The sequence below is a fragment of the Anopheles stephensi genome, chromosome 3 (genome assembly GCF_013141755.1).
Source record: "Anopheles stephensi strain Indian chromosome 3, UCI_ANSTEP_V1.0, whole genome shotgun sequence".
NCBI lineage: Eukaryota > Metazoa > Arthropoda > Insecta > Diptera > Culicidae > Anopheles > Anopheles stephensi.
Window position 1 is genome coordinate 58,321,345 of NC_050203.1, and position 23,143 is coordinate 58,344,487.

Consider the following 23,143-nt stretch of genomic DNA (forward strand, 5'->3'; position numbering starts at 1 on the left):
AAATTACAACAACAACAAAAAAAACACACGGGAACAGTTGGAGTGAAAAAAACAAAACAAAACACGTTTTATCTCATTTTATAAATTGTTCCTACCGGCTACTACCGGGCCGGAGAGTAAGGCTGAGCCTGCACGTTGATGGACGACGATCGCTTGCATTGATCGTGAACGCCACCAAAAGAAAGCCCCCCCCCCCCCCCCCCGTTTAGGGGATGATGCTGCACATGATGCGTAGCCAACACCGGCGAAAGACGTTGTGTGCGGACGTTGGGAAGACGTTACACGCTTAAAGATCGCAAGAAGCGCACTGACGAATGTGTCCGTCCGTGGCGAGAGCGACGGCTGAGAGCGAACGGAACATACATAAAACTATTCGAATCGGTCTTATATGAGGGTAAATATATATAATCATCAAGTGTGTATGTGTGTGCGTGACTGAGAAAAAATAAAAGAGAGAGAGAGTAACAAAGAGCGAGAAAGAAAGAGAAAGCAAAGAGTAAAAAAAGGTAAAAGATACAAAACAAAAGGGGAACAAGATGCACCAAGCATACACACATGCAGCGTTAAGTAAAAAAAGAAAACAAAATTTCATTCATGATTTTTGAGTGTTTTATCTTGAAATGATAGATTTTTTTAATTTAAAAATATTTTTAATAAGTGGAAATATATGTTATCGTACCGCAAAATTTTCAGAACAGTCAAAAAACTGTCTTCTAAATTTTTTCCCCCCTGATACACACTCCAATGAAAATGCTCACGAACCACCCTGTGCGTAACTTGTTTGAGGTTTCTTCTTCCTTCCTTCCTTTTCCACCCCGTTTTTCCACACCTTTTGTTTGTATAAACAACCCCTAGCGAAGCCACGCCTCCTTTTTTTCTCGCTTCGTCTCTCACTCGCGACGAGTTCGCCATATGTTTTCTGAAAAGGCTTTTTCCGCGGCTCGGCATTCACGTCGCGCTCGTCGAACGGAAACCAACGCCGCAACAACGCATGCGCCCGCGCCCGTCGGTCATCAGAGCACACAAAAACACTCGCCGTCGTCGTCGTTACCGCATCATTGTCATCAGCAAAAGTGTTTCCCCGTGTCGCGCGTGTACATTTCGGCGAGATTTTCGGTGGTTGCGCTATTTCTTTTCTTTTTGTTGTTGTTGGTTCTTTCCACCGAGAGTGATAAGTTCTCGGGTTTTTTTTCCCGGCCCGGGGAATGTGTGTCTTACGTGTGCGTGTGTGTTTGTTGTTTTCCTAATGGTGTGCCGCTATCCTGTTGCTGGTGTTAACCCTTTCGGTGGGTCACTATAACGTGCGGGTTCCGGGTGTTGTCCCAGCAGTTGTACCGGGCCAGCCAGCCAGCCAGTGATTTGTGTGCGCAGTGTTCGGCCGGCAAGTGTCTGTCTGTTGCGTTCTCTCACGAATAAACTTTTCGCGTGTCGTGTGCGAGGAATGCTTTACTGATAACGGCCGATCGTACCACTCGGAGGAAGTTGAAGGGGTGTCACAAAAAAAATCAATCAATCGTGGTTGGTGTGTAGTTGTGTGTGTGTGTGTGTGTGTGTGTGTGTTGTGTGATAGTGCTTATGGTGGTGTAGGGTGGAAAGGGAAGCGGAGGGCATCTTAAGCACGAACCTCCAGAGTTCTGAGTCCTGCCGTACGCGCGTGGTGAACTATGGATGATTTCAATCGCTTTAATGTCGTGATTTTAAGCGCCCGCAAGTGTGACATTGATTGGTAACCGTAAACCTACGTCCAGTGTTAAGTGAGTGGACGGCAGCTTCTTCCATGGTTCCTGCGATTGTTGCTAGCGGCAACGGTGGATTCGCGAGATGACATCCTGTGTGATGAAGCTGTGATTTCGCTTTACTGATGTTGTCAGTTTATTGGTCGGTTTGGCGGTTAACAAGGTCCTTCCAAGTGCTCTGTGTTTTAGTGAAATAGTTTGAGTGAAAAAATATGGACGTTCTACAGAATCCTGGTCGAAAAAAGTAACAATCTGCGAGATCTAGACCATGCGAAGCTAGCGTGCTGAGCAGGGTAAAATAAGTGTTCGCAAAGGACTGTGTTGGATAATTCGTGTCGAAAGCTCGATCACGAACGTGAACCCCCCCCCCCCCCCGGCCATTATCGTACGTCGTCCGATCAGTTTGCGTTGCGGCATCCATCCAGCCGAAATTACTGTTAAACGGGTCGGCAGCCTGTTCCTGTGCGGGACCGTTTCGTGAATACGTACGACACGGTGGCTACGGTGACGTTGCACACGGCAGAACACGGGGTGCCCGGTGCGAGGACCCCGCTCGGTGTAGTACCGGTCAACAGCATCAACCAGCCACCGATCTCTCACATGGGCGTGTGCACGGAGGAGCGCCCTATAATGCATTGGGTGAGTGCAGTGTGTGTGTGTTTTTTTTGTGGGTTCCGAGCACCGAGAGCACACACAGAGAACGAGAACGAGTTTGTCACGTAGTGATAATGGTTGATAAGGTCGAGGAAGCTGTTCTTGCTTGCCGAGAGCATCAAGTTAAGCAATCCGAGGTCCGTCGGTGCTAAAATAATAAAATACACCAAAGCAATAAAGATTTTACACGTGCGTGCCACAATGCCTCCGGTCCCTTGTGATAACCTTGTGTCAAATGTTCATCCTGCTAGACGGGGGTGAAAAAAAAGAGACTCCAGCTCCGATGAATGAAAGCACTACACATAGAACAAACCAAGCTCGATGCAATGGTTTAATGTTCTTGTTTATTTTATTTTATTTTGCAACGGCTAGCGCTTCGGCCAGGAAGTGGCATTGCAAATAAATTTAATATTGTATTTAGTTGATAAAGCCCCCTGTTAATCAATTCGAGGAATAGAATGCGTAGAAGAAAAAAAATCGCAAACCATTCCTCATTTCCTGCCGGATGCAAGACATTTATTTGGGTTGTGTTTACACTTCCAGTAAACTCCATTGCGGTGCTAAATTGTTCGCGAATCTCCCTAATGACTCCCGGACCCAACGACAACTTGCAACAAATTAGGAACGCAAAGGAAGCAACACGGCCTATGCAAAAGGGGCCGTGCGACTCTAGAGGTCACCACAAGTCTCAGAACCGCACTGACAGACGGGGTGAAATGTGTGAGCGAACCACGAACCTACCCCATCTTCAAGTGCACCGCACCAAAAGTCACTGGCAGATAATCCCGAAAACGCTAAACGGATGGTGTTAAAGCATGCCGGATGGGGCGTACCGATTATCGGTACGAAAACAAAATAAAACCGAAAATCGGCTCGATTAAACAGGAAGCACCGGCTGTAACGATGTGCTATGTTTTGAGAGAGTTGATAATGTTTTGTTTTTTGCACCACCAGCCGAAAGTAACATTAGGTCGAAACATTTCCGACCTAGGCAATGGTGGTGCCTGTTGTGTCCGGTGACGTCCCATTTCGGGTGAGGTCTATAGCCTTATCAGGGGTTGGCTGTTTTTTTTTTTTTTTTGGTGGAGTTGGTGGTGCAACAATAGGAAGAGAGCGAAACAGTAAAGTAAGTCCCTATCAAGGACAGTTGCAGTGTTGCGGAAGCGGAAGGTTAAGGAGTGTTCAATTGATCGTTTTGTGTTTGGTCCGACGGCACTTATCAATTGATGGCTTGCGTGTGGGATGGTTGCGTAATGGGGAAAATTGAGTTGATGTGCAAAAATGGTGGAAGAAATGCTTCTACTGATTGAATATGATTGTAGGGAAGATGTTAGAATTATAAAGGAAGACAAGTGAGGAACAGCAAAGGGAGAACTAGTTCATGGTAAATATTGTAAATAATATAGGAACTAAACAGAATCGGTTTACATGTAATAGACGGAAAATCACTTCAAGGATCGAACAATGGATAGCATGTAGAATTAGCATGGATAGCATGGACAATGAACTTGTAGAATCAAACAAATAGGAGGACAAATAGGACAGTAGAAGAGCTCTTGCCTATTATTTCGTCCTACGTATTGGCATTGCATCTTCGAGAGATTCTGGTCTGGTACATCTGATTTCGTTGATTTTGATAGTTTGTACTGAGTGTAGAAGAACGAGCCGGACGAGATAAGCTACCTTCTTTGGGCGTACCTACTTCAGAGTGATCACTGTGAGAGTGATTTGTCTGAAGAAATACTTAAAAGGCATTAAATCATTTGAATATAATTGTTAGGTTTCTATAGTTTAATATTATTCCAAATTATCAAAGTAAGATTATTATTGGTCAAAGTTTTTACTGCAGAGAGTAAACCCTCCTAAATTCCCATTGATGAGTTATGAGCTAGCAGTCAGTATGGTGCGAGGAACCGATGTAGCTTTTCGTTGAAACCTGACCGTTTGGCTCAGGTTACACTTGCAAACGTTTATGAAGGAAAAACTTATCAGATTATCTTTTATTTTAGTTCTTTCAAGGCCTTAATTATCAATTGCTACAACATCTTTTGGTTATAAAATGATTGGCAAAAAATCTAACTAAATTTTACTTCAACAAATGCATCGGACATTGCTGAGCATATATTGGTGTCAGATTTATATACAGCCCCTTATTCTGAGTAATGATTATTCGCTTAAAAATAGACAGTTAGGACTGAAGATTTTATGTTGTAATTCTCATGCTGTCCAGAATTTTCAAACACCTGATGCCATGTATCCCAATTTGCAGAACAACAGGGTCACACTAACACAGGGTGTTCTCTTCAGTCGCTATTGCATTTGGGAGTCCTGCAAGACTGTTGGGGTGATCAGAACTTATTTCGTTTCAATTTCTATTTTCCAGAAGAGCGACGATGATTTGAAATAGTGCCTCACGATTCCCAAGATTATTCCCAAGAATAAGAATAAATTATAAATGTGTATGTGGCCGTTGCTGCTCCTAATCTATGAATAGAGTAGTAAAATTTTATCTGTCCATAACATACATGACACAAAAGATAGCTGGGTGAATCTCTGCGACACAGGGTTATCGTAGGAAAAACAGATTAAAGGAAACCTAATGTCCTTGTCCTATCAGGATCGATAAAAAATCAATAAAATCTGTAGAAATGCGAGCTAAGATGATGAGTTAACATCCATTAATTAACGTTATTGGAAGAAAATATCAGAAAATTCAGAAGATATTATAAAGAAGCTCATAAATATCCCGTTTCAATGACAAACATTAACTAGCATACGGAGCAGAACAGCAATATGAATCAAATTTCATTCGATCACTTCCACCCAATCCGGAGTGCCGGAAGCTCGATTAATCTTGTAACATTCCTCGCCCGAAAACCTTTGCCCCCGTTTTGTGCGACCGACGCTCGTCAGGACCTTGCATTTTTGGGGCCGGCGAAAAGTGCCCGAAACGACAGAGTGTCACAGATTTCGCCGAAGGTTCTGGGTGAATTACGGTTGCAAAGAGCACGGCACGGTACAGGTTTAGGGCGACGTTTCACATTCCACACTTTGGCACTCCGTGCACTAATTAAATGTCAGCAATGTGCTCGTGATGGCGACATTGCAACCATTGCTGCCATCCGTCCCTTTGGCAAAAAGATGGGCACTGAAGACGCGAGACAACGGATACGACCGTATGATAAGGCTTACCACCCGTTGCCACCGGCAGATCGGTAGGGCCAACCTTTGACTTTGGCTGGGGACACAGGGGCATGCCGGTGAGTTATGGGAAACCGCTTCCGAATTTCCCAAAATAGCCGGAATCTAAATCATGATCAAAGATTCGTTGCGCTCATACTAGAATTGAAAACATTCGTTTGGCTGCAAAGAGCGAACGCTCACATTTGCGTGCCGATGGAACTCACCCGATAGAAACGCTCGAATCCACCTAGAGTGCATGTTTTTTTGGGGGGCGCATCACAGATGAGATATCGCTTGTGGTGATTCGTGGCATTTTGAAACAATGTATGTTTGCCAAATGTTTCACCATCACTGTAATCTTTCTTTATACGTATTCTCTAACCGCCCTATCAATCCTTCGAAACGCATGATTAGGCTTGTCCTTGAATTGCTTCGACCCGGTAGCAAATTTGATAATTGATAGCCCCTTGACAGAAAAATGAAAACCGCAAACGCGCTTTTTGGCAAACAAGGTCAACAAAACCACCGAAGGAGTTTTGCCAGCCTTAGGAGCGCGCCAGCGGCCAACACCAAAGCCATAAAACTCCCCAAAAAGGCCTGTCATGTCACACTTTCACATCTCATCCGTGAACGATCCTCCAACATCCAATCGGATCTGTTTGCTCCTTATCTTATCGGACCTGTGGCCGGGGTAAATTAAGTAAAAAATTAATCCCACCAATATGTGTGCTTGCGGTGTACCGGTACGCACTTCAAACGCGTGTTGAACGTGGGATTGGGACGCACTGTGCGATTGTGGAAACGTCGGCTTTGATTAGTGGCAAGAAAAAGTGTAATTTAGCGTCGATTGCGCACATGATATAACAGCCGGGGGGAAAAAAGGGTCTAGGTATGTTTTGGGTGAATTGATTAGCGTAGGAAGATGATTTGTTTCAATAAGTCGTTTTATTTTAAGAACAGAAAGGAAAATTACTTTTCCTTAAACAGGAACACAATACCTTTCTTCAGGCACGATCGTCTGATCGTGTCAAACCTGTCAGTCTGTGGTGGGTGCATCCGATGTGTGCAGCACAACACAACGGATCATCGAAATGTTCATTCTTCATTTTCATAGTTTTCCCTTACGCCTTACCCCAGCAACCTCCAACCCTGCCCCTTCGCCATGGAAAAACTCCCCAAATAATCACCAGGAGCGATCATTTTCCAGCTCAGCCGCAGGGTCGCGGGGCGAAGTTCTAGCGCAAAGCGAACGCACCGCTAATTATCGTGGAAAATCGCCACTTCGGGCCGCTCTTCGCTGAGCCACACCCGGCCGCACCCGTTTTTCCACGAGGTCCTGTCTAATTGCGTAAATTTTCGTTCCCGCTACCGGCGTGTCTGCGTACCAGTTGGAAAATCGGAGACCGAATTCGGGAGTGAACATGAAATCTGAAGACTTTGGAGGTTGTTTTCTTCCATTTCTTGATGTGTGTTTTCCAACATGGGGTGCGTGGTTTTTCTCTTGTTTGTTTTTTTTTTTTGTTTCCACCAACTTCTCGCAGCACCAGATTCATCCGTACCGCAAGATTAGTGCACGAGCTCGGATAATTTCCCCCCGGGGGGTTTGAAACAGTCGATGGAAAGTTGACGGCGCGTGGCCGTCATCTTCGCGCATCGCTCGCCGCGGATCGTTTGGAGAAATGGCGCGCAGTGGCAAATGTGCGTACCGATTCCCGTCGTTAGGGCGAGCGGGGAATCCGCTGAATATTATTATCGTTCACGCGAGCGTTGTTTGTTTATTTGCACGCCGCTTGCATCCTTGCCATACTTTTCGCGCTCATCTCATTCGCAGGATCGGTGATTTAGCTGGAGGAATGAGCGGGGAATCGCAACGGAGAGGCGGCCCGAACATTGCGATCAACGCGATTGCGTAAGCCGCCCTTTGGCGGTGTGCTGCTCAAAAACATATTTCTGTACCACGATTGCGATCAGGCTCATGATCAGATTTTCGTCCCCGTGTGTGTTGTCCCCTTTTGGGTAGTCGGAGGTTTTTTTTCTCGCACCCTATAAGATCAAATCATCTAGTCTCTTACCCAATTGTATTGCAAAGCAAGGCGACCAGAGAGAGAGAGAGAGAGAGAGAGGGAAAAAAGGCAATTTCATGTGCACCTCTTTGGTGTGCACCGGTTGACCATAAACGTTGATAAGCGCAGCTCGATGCTTATCCACGATGGCATGGATGCCCTTTCGGTCGGTTCAACCCCGCTCGCAGGATGTCTCAGAGATCGGGGGGGGTGGGTGGGAAGAAAAACAGACGGTGAGTCGAAGAGCGGTCGAATGATCCGATATGAATCGATTTTGGTGATGATGATCGAATGGTGGTCGGCGGTGTACAAATCGGTCCGAATCGGCGACAACGCACGGGCGTTTGATTGATCGATGGTCGCAGGGAAAACTCGGAAAACGTACACGACAACGACGGATCACGTTTGTTGCGCCGTGTGACCAAATGTGTCCACCGTTGGGGGCTTCTTCGATGCACCGAAAGTAGGCCAAAGGAAGGAGGGTTTTGGTGTGTGAAACACATGCGTCTCTGCGTGTGTTTGTGTCGAAAGCGCACACTGGCTCGACCCTTTAGCTGAAACGGGCACGAACTCAAGCTGAGAGCTTTAAGGAAACAAACCCTTAAGACGACTTTGCCGCAAAGTGCAAAAAAGTGCAACGTGCACTGCCACAGCATAAAAAAAAGCTGCTATCGAGAGCACTACATGAGAGCGTCGCGAGTTGTCGACACCCGGTGCTGGCCACCGATCCTTATTGCTCCGATCGTGTTGCGTAACGTGCGTTCCGAAAACGAAACCCTGGGAATGGGTCCCATAATCGTGCTGTGGTCGTGATGCGAATGGTGAATCGATTGGTTGTCGATTATTTCCACCAGGGTTGCTGCACTACGTGGGCCAAATTGAGTGCGAAAACTGCTGCTCACAAGGCTACGATTTTTGCGCACCCGAGTGAGAAATAATGATAATTTACGCGACGCGCAGACACTTTTGTAACAATTTTTGTTTCGGCGCTTTCGATCGATTCGAGTCGAGGCCGGTGAGAAAGACTGCTGATAATGGTGCGTGAAGTGAAGTGCCAAAAAAAAACTGGGGAATAGGATTAAGTAAGAGATGTAGTAATCGAATTAAAAACGGAAAGGATTTTCCTTTATTGTATGAAATATTTTACCCTGTAGGCGAATTTATTTAGCAAAAAAAGGGGGAATTTCGAACGAGTTATCATTGTATGATCTTGTGTCCTAGAGATTGATCCAAATATCTAATCCGGGACTTTATCGCCTGGTGGGTTTATCCTGAAGTCACTTAGACCCATGTATCAGAGCAGAATATCTTGAACAATTTATTTGCCAAATGCGCTGTCTATGCCTGAGACGAATTCGTCCAAATAGCAATCATTCACGATGAGTGGCTGGCTCCATTTGCCCAGCACATCACTTTGACTGCGCGGCTTTGCCAAGAGACAACATGCTGCGTCTTCTGACACATGCTGCGAATACAATTTTTTTTTGTAGGAACTTTTCATAATATCCTGTACCTAGACTGAGATGGAACTTAAGTCCCAAAAAGAACTGATAAAATTTAAATCGAATATTTTACAAGAAATCTACTCCCAAGCATGCGTCAAACGTTTAGAAAAAATGTCCAAATATAAGCTGTAAAAAAAGACCGATAAATCATCGATCAAACGCTGTTGAAGCGGTGACCTGAAGACATTATTAAAGTAAACAAGCTTGTCTAGGAATCTCAACCTTTAAGTACATAGATTATATGCGCTTCCCAATTCCAGAGCACCCGGGAATGCAACCGACCAACCCAAGGAAAGCGATGCAGCGCACAACACTGACGGGTGCGTTACTAAGGGGAAGGGGGAGAGGGGGGGGGGGATATGAAGAGGCCATGTCACCGTACGTCCACATGTGATACAACACGCGTGACAGTAACGAGAAATAAAATTGTGATTTATATCGTCCCGCTAGATTTATTACAATCTTTCTCGGTACGCGAGCGCGCGCGCGCACGCCCGCTCATGTCTGTGTGAATTTACGAGCCTAGACGAGGCGCAGCAGCGAGCGCACAGCCCCCCGCGGGGAAACCAAGAGCGGAAAAAGGTAGTGGAAAACTAAAGAAGGCAAAAAAAAGCATAGTTTATGAGGGATGAGAGCGTGAAGCGCAGTGCGGTTGGCACTTTTATTTGAATGCTAAGTAATGATTGAGTTTGTGCAAGGAGCGTTTTTTTTGTGACTTTAAGCTTTAATAAACACATAATATACAGCTGCTAACAGTAACAGCTACAGGCCTGCGTTACAATTCAGCACCCGGCGTCAGGCAGGCTGTAAATCAGTGCAAAAATTTTAAAAAACTTTTTACCCTTTCTTTCCTTTTTTGCCAGCAAGGATGATAGTTTTAGGTCTATTGTTTCGGGTTTCATCCGTACGCAACGCGCACAACGGTGTAACAGCGGCCGTTAACAATGTTGCACGCTGCATAAATTGGCCGATCAAAAACTCCTAGCCTCACTCATTAGTGGCAACTATAAACTGTGGCCGGTGTAGGCCGCTAGCTCAAGTCCACAATACACCTTGAATCAGACGAAGCCGACGACACTGGGGGGCCGGTGAAGGAAGGCGGAAGGATGGATAAAAGTGAATAATCACATTCGGACACCCCTTATTTAACTTTGATTTGTTGCAGTACTCCCACCGCCGGTACGCCTCAAGAAGCAAAGGATACATACCCTCGACGCGAGCACACACCGAAGCCAAGCTCGTTGCAAGCCGAGACAGTTAGACAAATATTTGTGAAGTGTCATTTAATTATTTATATAAATATGGATGTGAATGGCTGGGTGGGTTGGTGGGTGATTTTTCATGTTCCGCTTCCGGTTGTTCAAGGGAACCAAGGGAAAGCGGAGACAAGTCGTTCGGCTCGTTCTTAGTGTGTTTTGTCGGCGGAAAAGTCGGCGCAGATACAGCAAGTCGAGGACCATTTTTCATTTTCATCTTTGCGCTGGGTAGAGCGCCTTAGGCCGAGAGTTCAGACTCTGCACGCCGGGAACAGATGTTTCGTGTTTAGGAAGTATTGCTGTACGATGGAAGAGTTTTGGGTCCTCTCTTTATCTCTGCTTCAAATATACGAGGGTCCATGGAAAAGAGGACTCCAACACTTGACACATTAGAAGCTATCAATCTGTTCGGAATGCAAGTTCCGGGAGCAAGATTTTCCTCCCCCCACTATGGTACGCCAGTTCAACAAGAACCCGCAATTAAGCCCCGTTCTATCAAAAAACTTCAACTGTCAATCGGGTTTGCTTCGTTTGCTTCGGTGCTCGGTGCAGGAAAACGCAACAAGGAAAGTTCTATGTGACACTAATTTGCGCTTGTCAAACTAGCTCGGAAGAGGAAAAGCTGGTCCCCCCCCCACCTTACAATGCACCCCCGATGGGTGGGAAATTGAATGCCTGACAGGTTGAGGTTATTAATTGACGATCGATTCGTCCGAACGATATCATTTGCCGATGAGTTGTGGCATGTGTCGTGCGGTAAGGTGCATTTGCGTACGATGGGTTGCCGTGGGTTGTGCGTTACGTTTGAGTGCCGGCAGTGGTAATTTGACATGACATGACATGGGAAATGCGTGTCGTGTTTGTGTGTGTTGTGCGATTGTGATATATCGGTCTACATAATCAGCGACACGATTATGGCCGATAATCGTACCCTACGGGGCAAAATGGTTTAGCATTTAACGAGCGTTAAAAAAACAACCAACCCGTTGATTATCCGCCTTTAACGTGATAGAACATAACGATGAACAAGTGTTAAGCGAGATACTTTAAGGCACTTTAAAAAATGGTTTCAAAACTTCAGACGACTGATGATAAACCGTGCGGGCCGTACTTTGAAACCGTTCGATCGTTGAGAAAACAAATCCCCACGAAGCAGCAGTACTAGTGGTCTACCAGCCAAGCCATAGCCAAGTCGCGGCTATCAAACCTGCATAAATCAGCGTCTTATCAGCGTCCAGAGGCGTGTGTCCTCTGCCTTTCCCGGTCGTGTTATGGTTTGCGAGTGACTGTGTCGTGTAAAAAACCATAGCTTTCGAAACCATAGGTCAGTGTTCCGGCGGCGGACCGATAGACCTGGTAGATAAGGGCGCGAAAAAGGGACGCTCGTTGTACCAGGTCAAGTTAGAAATGTGCCGATGTCATCACGCCTTGGGCGGCTCGGGCATACAACATAACTAACAACACCACAACCGTTACAAAAAACACTGAGAAATTACTAATCAAATCATCAAAAACCCGCCAACCGATCGGGAGCCGATTGATTGAAAAACAAATTACGAACCAATTGATTAAGGGCTTCATTAGGCCCCCGGCTGATTAATTGAAGACGGACGGGTTTGCGTGAGGCACCGAATTCCGCTCTATTTTTAAATCTTCTATCTCTCTACGGTGGTTTGCTGCTGTTTGCTGGATGTGTGATGTTATTAAGAGTTAAATAGATTTGTTTTTTTGTTGTAAGTTTTAACCGCAATTTTGTGTATTATCTACCGAAACGCTTCTCGCGGCTCGTTTTGAAGTTGACCCGCGGAAGCCATACTGTGTGTGTGTGGGGATGGGAACAAAAAATTGTTTTGGTTGCTGCCCCCGCCCCGTTTGGCGTCCTGACTTGGTGTGTGGTTTTTGTCTCCATCCCGGGTCACGCTTGTGCGTACCACAATTTCCATGAAGTCCGAATTTAGAACAGTTGACCAGGAGATTGTGGTAGTGGTCTATTTATTAGGTCCACTGCTAAGTGATGACCTTTTTCGCAACTGTTGTTTTGAATTTTATAATATTTGCCATGAGTTGTTTTGATGTTTTTTTTTGGCAACCTTTGAACGTTTGATTCCTTGATTTCAAAAGTGTTCTGCCTTTGGAGAAATTCAGAAACCAAGCCGCTTTCCAACCAGTCCTCCAGCGACAGGCCACTGCCGGCCATCCAGCCCATGCGCCTTTGATCAGAATGGATGTTGTTTTGATTGAGCAATGTCTAGAGCAAAAAATCGGATGATTTGAAATTTCTAATTTCTTAGGCTAGACAGATGTTGTCTTGTACGCGTTACTTGTTATAGGACCTTATGATGTAGCTCTCTGGCAATGTTTTGACCTGACACTCCAGGAGAAGAAACCAACTTTTTCTTGTGTTTGTCAGGAGTTTTCTGATACCAGTGCCTCCAGTTCAGTAACTCGAAGTTACAGTTTGGCAAGTGACAGAACTACTCTCAATATATATATATATTGATTGATTGATAATATATTATACGCTTAACATAACATCCTCGTATCCTCGTAACATCACAATATCTCTAGGAGCTTTAGCAGCTTTTAAGTTTCTTCCTCTTCCTTGGCACTATTGATTATTGATATTTAGATTTGAACTCCAGAAATGCATCCAGAAACTGAAGAATAACGGGCATTATTTTGTTTCAAATTGATTTGAAAAGAGTTTGATGCAATAAAGTTAAAGATAAATTTGAGAACAATTGTTTGATAACAGTTTGTTTACTATAAACCCCAACTTCATTTGATGCGTATCGTCACTGTTAAATAAATCTTAAATATATCAAGAGCAGACCTTGCGAACCTTATATTTGCTGTATTTTGTTCCATTTTAAGAAATTATGAAAGATCTTGTTTCCTTTGCTTTTTCTTGCACCCCAAACATAAAACTTTTATCTGTTCGCTTAAGTAGAACATGAGAAGATCGTTTCATATACTTAATAAATTAATATTAAACCGTGCTGCCGGAAGTTATGAGCCGACCTGTATATCGCATCACGACGATACGCTTGGGTGCTGTGGATTTTCGGGTTGCTTTAAAGGGCGTAAAGCCCGTATTTGAGCATTATTCGAGCATCAAATCCGTATCTTATCAAAAAAACCTGGAAAGATGTATAGCCTTTTTTTGAAATATTTATCCTATCTGAGATTGCATACTGTTTTTTCTTTGCTGCCTACGTTTGTACACCACTCGTTTGCTTCTTTTCCTTTACCCGGAGTAACATTTTCCTACCCTGGAGCAAATGGCACTGTGCGGATGGAAAATTATGAATGCGAATGTATAAACCGGCCCGGGCTCTTCAGACTGTGTGTTTACGGGAGGGTTCATTGGAGCATGAAATTTTTATATTATCTCTACCCAAATGCCAAAAAGACCACAGACGCGCGTTTTACAAACCCTTTGCTCGGCAAGGCATGAACGCCACGGAAAATGCATCTCCAATCGAATCGGCGGCAGACAGGGCTAGGGAAGCCAGCTTATATTTATTCTGGCGCTGCAATTGTACCTCTGCTGCCGTTCGTTCGTTCATCCGATTTTCCGTCCGACCGACAGTTGCATTTTTTCTGCTGCATTTTGCACCGGCATGAGGAATGAGAATTGCATCGGGGCGCGGGTGCAAGCGGTTGGGAGGCGGGTGAGCTGCGGGAAGTGTGAAAGAGAAAAATGAATCACCTTGAAGGTGGTGGTGCCATAAATAAGAAAAAAGGACAGCAGATTTGCAAAACCATTTTCTCGGTTCCCTGCGTGCTTGCCAATGCCCTCAGTCGATGCTTGCACACTTGTCCGTGGAGTGTGGATTTGTAAATGTACAATTATTTTAATTCTTTTCCCCGTTGACGGTCTGGCGGCGTTCGGGCCGAACGCCCTAGCAGTTTTTTGTTTAAATGCATTCGCACTTTTGTGAAAAAGTGTTGCAAATATCATAATGAAAAAGAAAAACGATCTTTGGTTCGAAAAACATTTTGAAAGGGAAACTTTTTTGAGGTTGAATACAAACATCGAACATAAAGAAAAACTTGCCTTTAGATTTGAGGGTACAATAAGGGTTGATTTTTTTTTCTATTTCTCTCTCTCTCGGTTTTCTGTGAGCTTCATTCAAATTGTACGTCCAATAAAGCAAGGGTGGTCCTGCTTGAGAACGCATTATGCATGCACAACATTTATTGTTTTCGCATATATGACGTCTTAATTGACATAATCAAAGATCAAAGTGGACAGGCAGACCTAAGCCGAGTTAAGCATCGTAAGCTTTTGTTATTTTTACAATTCATCCTTTGATGGGTAGATTTTCTTTTTCACGTTTTCTTCACAATAGGGGTTATAAAGCTAATTTCTTTCAAATATGTTGAACAGTGCAGTACTACAGAACGGGCTTCTGATGCAACCTGTTTCCTCTTTACAGCACCCGAGTGCTCGGTTTCTGGGGCCGCCGCGGGAGCGAAGCCCGGACCTGTCGAATGCATGCCAGCTCAGCAGCAACAACAACAACCTCAACCATCGGACCTGCATCTCCTGCACGGATACGTGCGAACATAGCCTGAAGGTGGCCGGTGGCAACGGTTTGCTAGGTGTCAACCATCTATACGCGGACAGCTGCCACAGGTACGATTCCGTGAGCTAGCACGAGCAATCGGCACGGCGCTAATCGATTGAAATCTCCCTTTTTTTCCTTCCTGCAAACAGTTTCGAGTCACCAGATCGGCTGATAGCGGACAGACCAAATTACTACGCCGATCTCAACCGGAGTGACTGCTCGGACAGCTCCAGCGTGCTGAATAGCTGCATCCAGCTCAAATCGGAACCACCGGGCGGTCCGAGCAGTCCGGAATCTTCCAACGAGTTACCGCCGACCGGGCTGGACGAGTGTGCGGGCTGTGATATGCCGATTCAGGTAAGGTATTCGGGCCGTTTCTTGGGCATGTCGATCTCTTAAGGACTTCTAACCATTAGTGTCCGGTCCACAAATAATTTTTAGCGCTCAATAGTGCGTTGCACCCTCACACTAGCGCAGTATCTTAGGAAGCTGAATTTGCTAGTCGTACCGAAAATATCCTTTTTGTCTCTGAGCCTGAACTTTCAAAAGCAACTTTGTCATAGCTAAAGCGTAATTGGATAAGGTCCTCGGATAAAGGTTTGCCTAAGAAAAAGTTATGCCAGCAGCTAATATTAGTTTCTTCGATAGACCATGGGACGCTCACCAACAAGATATATTTCACTCGATCATCAATTTCCACTCTTTCAAAATGCCCCATGGCTGGATTCGTCTTAGGCATGGTTCACATTTTTTAGGAAGGATTCAAGGATTGTTAATAGTAAAGGTCCCAGAAGATAAAATTTTCCCAGACTACCTCATCATGTTTTCCTCAAATTTAAAAGTCATACAACAGGACCGGGTTCGAAACCCATCTGGGCCGTGCGCCCTTAGAGAGGACTGACTATCAAAATATGCGGTATCATTAAGTTTAGAAAGCAAGAAATGACAGGCATGACTTTAAGAGGTCGTTTTGGTCAAGAAATAGGAAGACAATATTGTTGTTTTGCTGAAACCTCACCCTATTTAATTTTTTTCATTCTGTTGTTAATTTTGAGCAGTTATAATCTGTCTTCGGAATATTAATGAAGGGAAATGTGAAATGTATTTCGACAAGTTCACCAAAATGCTCTCGCTTGTTTTGAAAGCATACGTTAGTTCAATTACGTTGGCTGAGAGTAAGTAATTTGTTCCAACTGTCGGCAGAGATTCATTTGTTTACCACAATAAACATCCGACACATGTGTTCTCAATCTGATCGATTAGAGTACCTCCCCATACAAAGCATTTCATATATTCAGCACCTTGTTACAATGGTTGCGGTTGCTTTTTTTTGTTTTTCAACCCTTTATATCCTTTTTTACGCAAAGTTTCCATTCACACCGTTACCACACTTGTTAGAATGAGGCAGCAGAAAAAAGGCTGCAAAGAAAATTAAAAGCAACCAAACCGATAAAAAAAAAACCTTCGTCAATTACGGGGCAAATCTTTCATAATCCAAACTTCAATTCATCAATTGTTTGACTTTCAATTAACTGTTTCTTTTGTTGAGCGCCTCATGTTTGAGCGCTGCAGATTTATTAAGTGCCAAAAGTCAGGCAGCGGAACCAAAATCTGTTACCATTAAATTAACCACAACCAGGCGGTGTGGTTCGGCATTAATTTGCATTGATTTGCCCGCTTTTTTTCTTCGTACACATACACTGGCATTCAGGAAAATCATAACACCTTACACAGATGCATCGTTATTGAAACATTACCACCGAAGCTCTACGCTGTGTCCCTATGACGCAGCAGGTCAGCTGTCGTCAGTCGAATTTGTGGTTGAGGTTAAAAGTTATTGTCCTGTTCCGTTTTTTGTTAGTGTTGGTCGGTATAGATTATCGGCCCTTCAAATGGTAAAACAATTTTGATATTCCGCATACAATCCCACAGCACCGAATCCTCCCCATCCATTCCGGTCAAGAGCCGATAATTGACCAATGTTTATCTACACTTTGGCGGTCCCGGAGTTTCTGCAACCACAGGAAAAAAGGGATCCCGGTACCACGCATGCCTGTGCACGATTTTGTTCGGTTATTTTAAGGGCTTCTGGGTTTTTTTTTCCTTTGCGTAAGCGTGCTAAGGGCTGTAACGTTCAAAGTTTTCGGTAGCAACAAAGAATTGCATTTTGTATACAATGAAGCCTCTTGTGTGCCTCCTGGCGAGTATTGAGCCGAGAGAGAGAGAGCGACAAAACAGAGTTCCACAAATTTTCACTTGGAGCGTTTCGAGCCCCAAAAAGGCACGCACACGATCGCTACTGAAGAGGTGCAAGCAATTAAGCATTTTGCCGAAGTGTTGGCAAAATTACATAATCTTGCTATTGCAATCATCGTGGGCAGCAAACTGCTTAGAGGGACTGATTAGGCGAGCGCTACTGTTGGGCGTGTGCGTACGGTTGGGAATAGAGCGGTGGACGCTAGTGAGAAAATTTATTTCACTTTCGTCCGTTGTCCTTACGCGTTTGCTTCACTGCTGCTTTTTTTCTTTTCTCCCTCCATTCCACAGGATCGCTTCTACCTGTCAGCTGTGGAGCGCAAGTGGCACGCTAGCTGTCTACAATGTTGCATCTGCCGGCAAACCCTCGAAGGTGCCAATTCCTGCTTTTCACGCGATGGCAATATCTACTGCAAGACGGATTACTACAGGTGAGTGAGACGCGGTGGGGCAGCTAGGGATGGGCATTTAGCATAAATTACCAACCCCAACCAAGAGGGGGTTAACGCATCGCAGAAGCGAACGGACGGGGACTAATTGTCCGATGGATTAGGCCTGCCGGGGGCGGGTCTCGCCTTGGCGGTTTGAAGTTTGGGGCTGCGTGCGCTGCATGCGTGCGTTTGCTGCGTCACGATCCGTTTCAAGGGCGATCGGGTCCTGGCTAACGATCTGTGGCATTGTGAACAATTTTGTCATTAAAAGTGAAGCAAATGCTATGTGTAGTTTATCAGTCTCGACTTGTCGAACGAACATTGGTAGAAATATTATCAAAAGTACTACTGGACTCTATCGGCGCGTGCATTGAAGCTTATCACATTTGTCATATTTTGACATAAAATTATTTTTTCTTAGAATTTTCGTATTTCGCTTGGAACCCATTCCATCGGAAGGTTTAAAGAGAGTTTAGTTCAGCGACCAACAAAAATTTCAATCAACCACATTACCAAAAAGCTTCCAATTATTTTACGTCAAAAAACACGTTTATTAGTGTACTTTCTTTCCTTTCACATTGCCGCAATACTTTCTATGATTTATGGTTGTAGATAACGAGACGGTGGAAGAGAATCAAAATCAAGTGTTTAGCAAAAAATCATTCAAAATTTTTGCACCACACTGCTCCGGCCGTAACGTCAAGTGTGCGAGTTTGATAAGAACCCCTTTTCGGATCACCCTGGCCACCGCCAAGGTTATCGCCGATCGTCTGCCGCAATGCTGGTGTCTAGGTATTGAAGTGTGAAATAAATTGAATCAATCCGACTGGGCTGGACGCGCTTTCGCGGTACGGACAATAGGCCGACCACCGATTCCGTCTGCGGGGTCACTTGATTGTGGCCGGCGTGCTTATCTGGGCTGGCCTGCGAAACACCGCCTCGCTCGTGCGATTGTTTGCAACGGTCCGCTAGAAGGGTTTTGTGTGCACAAACCTGCACTGCATGAGGCTTTCCGGCTTTCTCGATTCCGAGCCAGCACGACAGTCACAGGACATCAAAGGCTTACGAGCGCACGAGGATGTCGCAAAGTATTTGCAAAATAATTAGCAAGTTTGTAAACATTTTATGTAACGCTTTGTGGAGTGGACCGACCGGCTAATGAAATTAGTCTGGTGCATTATCAATGTCCTCGATCGAGTGACAAACACGCGTGCGCGAAGCGGTGAGAAATTTATTATGATGCTGTTGTGTGTTTTTGCTGTGTGCGAATTTCACACTGTCTGGCTGGGGTCACTAAATGCGGCGCATGTGGCTTGGGGTTACTGGTAATAACATAAACGGGCTAGAAAAAATGATAACACGTTTGCAACCGACGACTGTAACGCTTCTAGCTGGGTTGTGAAATTGCAATTGGAAAAGCAACGAGCAAATTTAATTCATAAAAGAAAAAAGCCTCAAAGTTACGAAATAAATTCTACAATCAAAAATCTCATTAGGACTTATGTGCCTCAACCTACTGAGTCATGTAAACGGGTTTTTGCCTCCGAAACCCCTTTGAGCTCGTCCGGGAAGTGATGTGCAAATAAAATTATATAACCCGGAAAAATGTTGCAAACCACGAAGAGCGATGATCGAACAGATCCGCGTCGGTGGTTCAAACAGAGACGATCGTTATGGGGGGTAAGAACAGCCCGAATGCCAAAATGTGTAGAAATGTCTTGTCCGGTTTAGACGTGGTGAGTGATGCGAATGCGATTGATACGCCCGAGGCAGGGCTATTAGGTTGTAAAAAGTATCATTGGAGAGTATAAAACTCATCACACTAGTGCTCGAGTGCAACTTTTACATTGAATATTGATCCAAAGCCTTAATGAAAACCATTTATCTTAAATGCTTTTACAAATTATTTTTAACTTGTACAAAAATGCGCTCTTTTCATGCGCATCTCCCAAGTAGTAAATGCTTGAAGTAAAACCTTTTTCCCCTGTCCGCAATCTCTGTACTTCTCCCGTTACGGATGCTTTGCGTGTAAAAAAAAAATCTTTGACTTGCCGTCTAGCTTTCCACTGGTAGGTCGGTAAGCTTTCCGAATTTGCACGGATGAGCTTCTCACCCCGTATCGGCAGATCGTGCTATAAATAATAGCAATCAGCAAATACCGACCGGCCCGTTTGCTTTGTGAGAGCTCCCCACGGGGTGGCACACGGCCTCTGCAGGCTGGCCGAAGGGGAGAGCGACGCAAAGAATGGCAATAAATTGTTGCCGAAATTTATTGCTTTACACGTTTATTGCACATTGCACGACGGTTCCCATCAACGGTCTGGTTTTCGGGGGTGTAAAATAAATTCTCAATTCGCAAATGCCGCGACGCCGTTTGATATTACGTTTTTATCACTGGAAAGCAAGACCTTCCATTGCTGGTGATGGTCATCATTTTGATTTTTTTTTATTAAATATTTCAATAGACCTTTGAAGAAATATAAGAACTTGGGTGCGTTTAGCATCAATAGTACTTGAAGTTTGAAAAAAAGTGTGATTCAAAAATGCCACGTTCTGTTCTGGTTGAATCAATATTCCTGCAGTGCTAGAAGCTAACTACAATTTAAAACCCACGGGCATATAAGTGTAGCAAAACGTGGTTCAACTGCAATTCCTTCCAGCTAGTAAACCAGCCATGAAAAACGGCTCACCACTGAACGCTGACAACCGTAACCGACTTCTCACCGATTATTCATAAGTGCCTGGCGGAGAATGTTTACAATGCAGAGTTTCAAAAGATTTGTGGAGCATGCGCTGAAGTTCCAAGAGATCAGTAAATGAATCACATTTTAGTGATTTCCATCCAACAACAACATCTTGTGCTAGGAAAAAAATAAATTCATAAAAATCGACAAAAGGTTCCTCGCTTGCGGAATCGTTGTAGTCGTTCGTTCTCTTCCCGGGTTAGGGTTGCAAAAACAACGTAACACACAGGAACGTAATAGCAGGTTGCAAGATTTTTCGCTCGCTTCCGAGCACGGCAAAGTGTAAGTCGTTTTGCGTCAGAATTTAAATAGCTGTCGAACACGTGTTTTACATACCGCACCGATCGCGGTTCGACGATCATAAATATTAATTGATCGACTTTAGAGCTCGGTTTTTTTTTGCTTCCCTCGAACCCGCTTCTATTAAAGTCTGGTGCATCGCGCCGTCTAGGGGACGAATAATATAGATCGGTTTCCTTAACATGTAAGCCGTTGTGCGTATTCCTCCTCTCTCTCTCTTCCGCCATTCATCTCTGTACCCGATGCAGATTGCACGCGTTTGTGAACAACGCCTTCCGTGTCGTGGGTAACACGGGCGAATGATACAGCCTTTGCCTCTAAATGATACACCGGCAGTGTCGATAAGCGAGTGTAATACCACGGATCGCACACAACAATGTTGATACAGCGCATGAAGAACTGACACACCGGTATGCATATGAGAGCAACATGGCAGAAGCAGCGCACGCGAGAGCGAAAGAAATGGGGTGGGGAAGAAATTACTCCGCCACAGTAACTGTCGGAGGACTGCGCCCGGAATGTACAAATGATAATGTAGCTCAAGAAAAAAACTACACTTCACGCAGAAAATAAAAAAACAACGCAATACAAGCGAATAAAAAAGAAGCTACACACCAGGAATGATAAATTGCTTTTGTAATAGCCATCAAACGCACGATATGAATTTACAACAGATATGCTAAACCGAACACGAAACCTTTGGCGCGAGAGCGAGCAAAGTTTGCAAATGAACTTGCAACGTGTAGTTGTAAATGGGAATAGTAGATGTAATCCCGTTTCTTGTGCTGTTTTTTTTTCCTCTCTCTCCCCCTCCCTACAACTTACATCGAACGTACAACTTAATATTCGTGACACGATTTTACATATTAGCACCTTGATAAGGGAGGAGTGTTTCGTTTTTTTTGTAGCATCAGAAATGATGTACATTTAAAGACGTTACTTTTTTGTCTTGCACACAACAATACTACAAAGGGAACGCAAAACATGATATATGATTGAGTGAGCAAAGGAAAAAAAACACACGTCAAAATTCTTGAACGGGGAAAAATGTAGAAGAAAAACTTCATCCTTGTTCCAAGCGCCACGCGAGAAGGGAGGGGGAAACAAATGTCACTGTGCACGAGGTAGCGATTGATATGACATTGTAATTCTTCCACACGGCGTTGCTGTCAGTTTAGAAATAATTTATGACACGCCATGGTGGTGGTGGTGTTCGGTTGGCTTGCTCTAGCCGTTAACCTGCCAAGGACCTTAACAGATCGTTTCGATGCGCTTCGTTATCTTTCGCTATCCGATCGCCGATCGTCAGCCAGCGCTAGGCGAACCCATAGTTCAGAGATCCGTTTTTCTAGGTCGTTTCTTTACGCTTCGGTGCGGTTTCGGTGTCCCAATTCCGATACTGCCGGAAAGGTAAGGGACGGGCAGCTAGCAACAAACACCTGTCCCGTGCCTGTGTCGCATTCTGTTGAGTGTGCCTCGCGGTATCTGCGTGCGTAGGATCATCGCACCCCTACCTACCGGGCAAACCTCCCGGTGGCCGATAATTTATGTTTCATTTATCAAAACTAGGGTAAAATATAATGGTGAGCCCTTCCTTCCTGTTTTCTGTTCTGGCGCCCAGTTACAGCAAGTCCTTCCAGTCTCACACGGTCGAAAAAAAAAAAGAAACGGGAAGACACGTTTCGATTGAGTTCTCAGTTTGTCCATTGCTTTGACATTGTCTTTCTTTTTTTCGGGTAGGTAAGCGATCCTTGCGATGCGATGCGGGCTTAAAGCCACACGTCATGACTTTATTTGAAGGCTCGGAATTCCCTTGCCGGGAGCTCCAAAAAAGGTCCTTCGGTAATTGTAAATATAATCTTAATAGCTATTTAGCACGAGGGTGATAATGATTTATTTCTGAGTTGATCGAGCTTTGGTCCTCTTTAGCTTTCAGCTAGGTTCTGAACTAAACTTTCTGTACCTTACAATCAACCCAGTAAAAGAGCGTAAAATTTGAGGTCGCAAGGGAGTGAGCGTTTAGCTTTTTACCCATTTTTCCCACCAAACTACTACATTAATCACGTGGTGATTTAGACGCAGTTGGACATACACTATGAGGGAAGCTCACTGGCGCCAAGAAAATTTAACGACTTTTCCAACCCGGATCGAGTTGATCGAGCTCTAGTGATCGTATTTAAATGAGATTTTTCGATCGGCGACAGTGCAGGAGGTGTTCGTTTGTGATCGGCTTAAACCGTGGGTTGTTTTATGGTGATTCTGGTTCCAAAAATTACTGCGAACGCATTTCGACACACTGGCCGATCGATATGGTAGCGTTTAGACATGGTAAATTTATGTGCTCGACCTGTTTGGAAAATGCTATCAAAGCGCACCGGGTGATCATGTTCATTAATGCACCTATTTCGATGCATTCTAATGCGCAACGCAGTTTAAGAATG

The 23,143-nt window shown here is 44.5% G+C and overlaps 1 protein-coding gene across 1 annotated transcript in view; it reads left to right on the plus strand.

The window, feature by feature from the left end:
• The first annotated feature begins 966 nt into the window (after nt 1–966).
• The window catches only part of LOC118508989 (protein apterous), a 64,537-nt gene continuing 42,360 nt past the window's right edge, over nt 967–23,143 (plus strand). The window contains exons 1-4 of the mRNA XM_036048987.1: nt 967–2,375; nt 14,840–15,039; nt 15,121–15,328; nt 17,519–17,658. Of these exons, the coding sequence (XP_035904880.1) occupies nt 2,337–2,375; nt 14,840–15,039; nt 15,121–15,328; nt 17,519–17,658 (587 nt within the window). The 5' untranslated portion in view covers nt 967–2,336. The remainder of the gene's footprint in view (nt 2,376–14,839; nt 15,040–15,120; nt 15,329–17,518; nt 17,659–23,143) is intronic.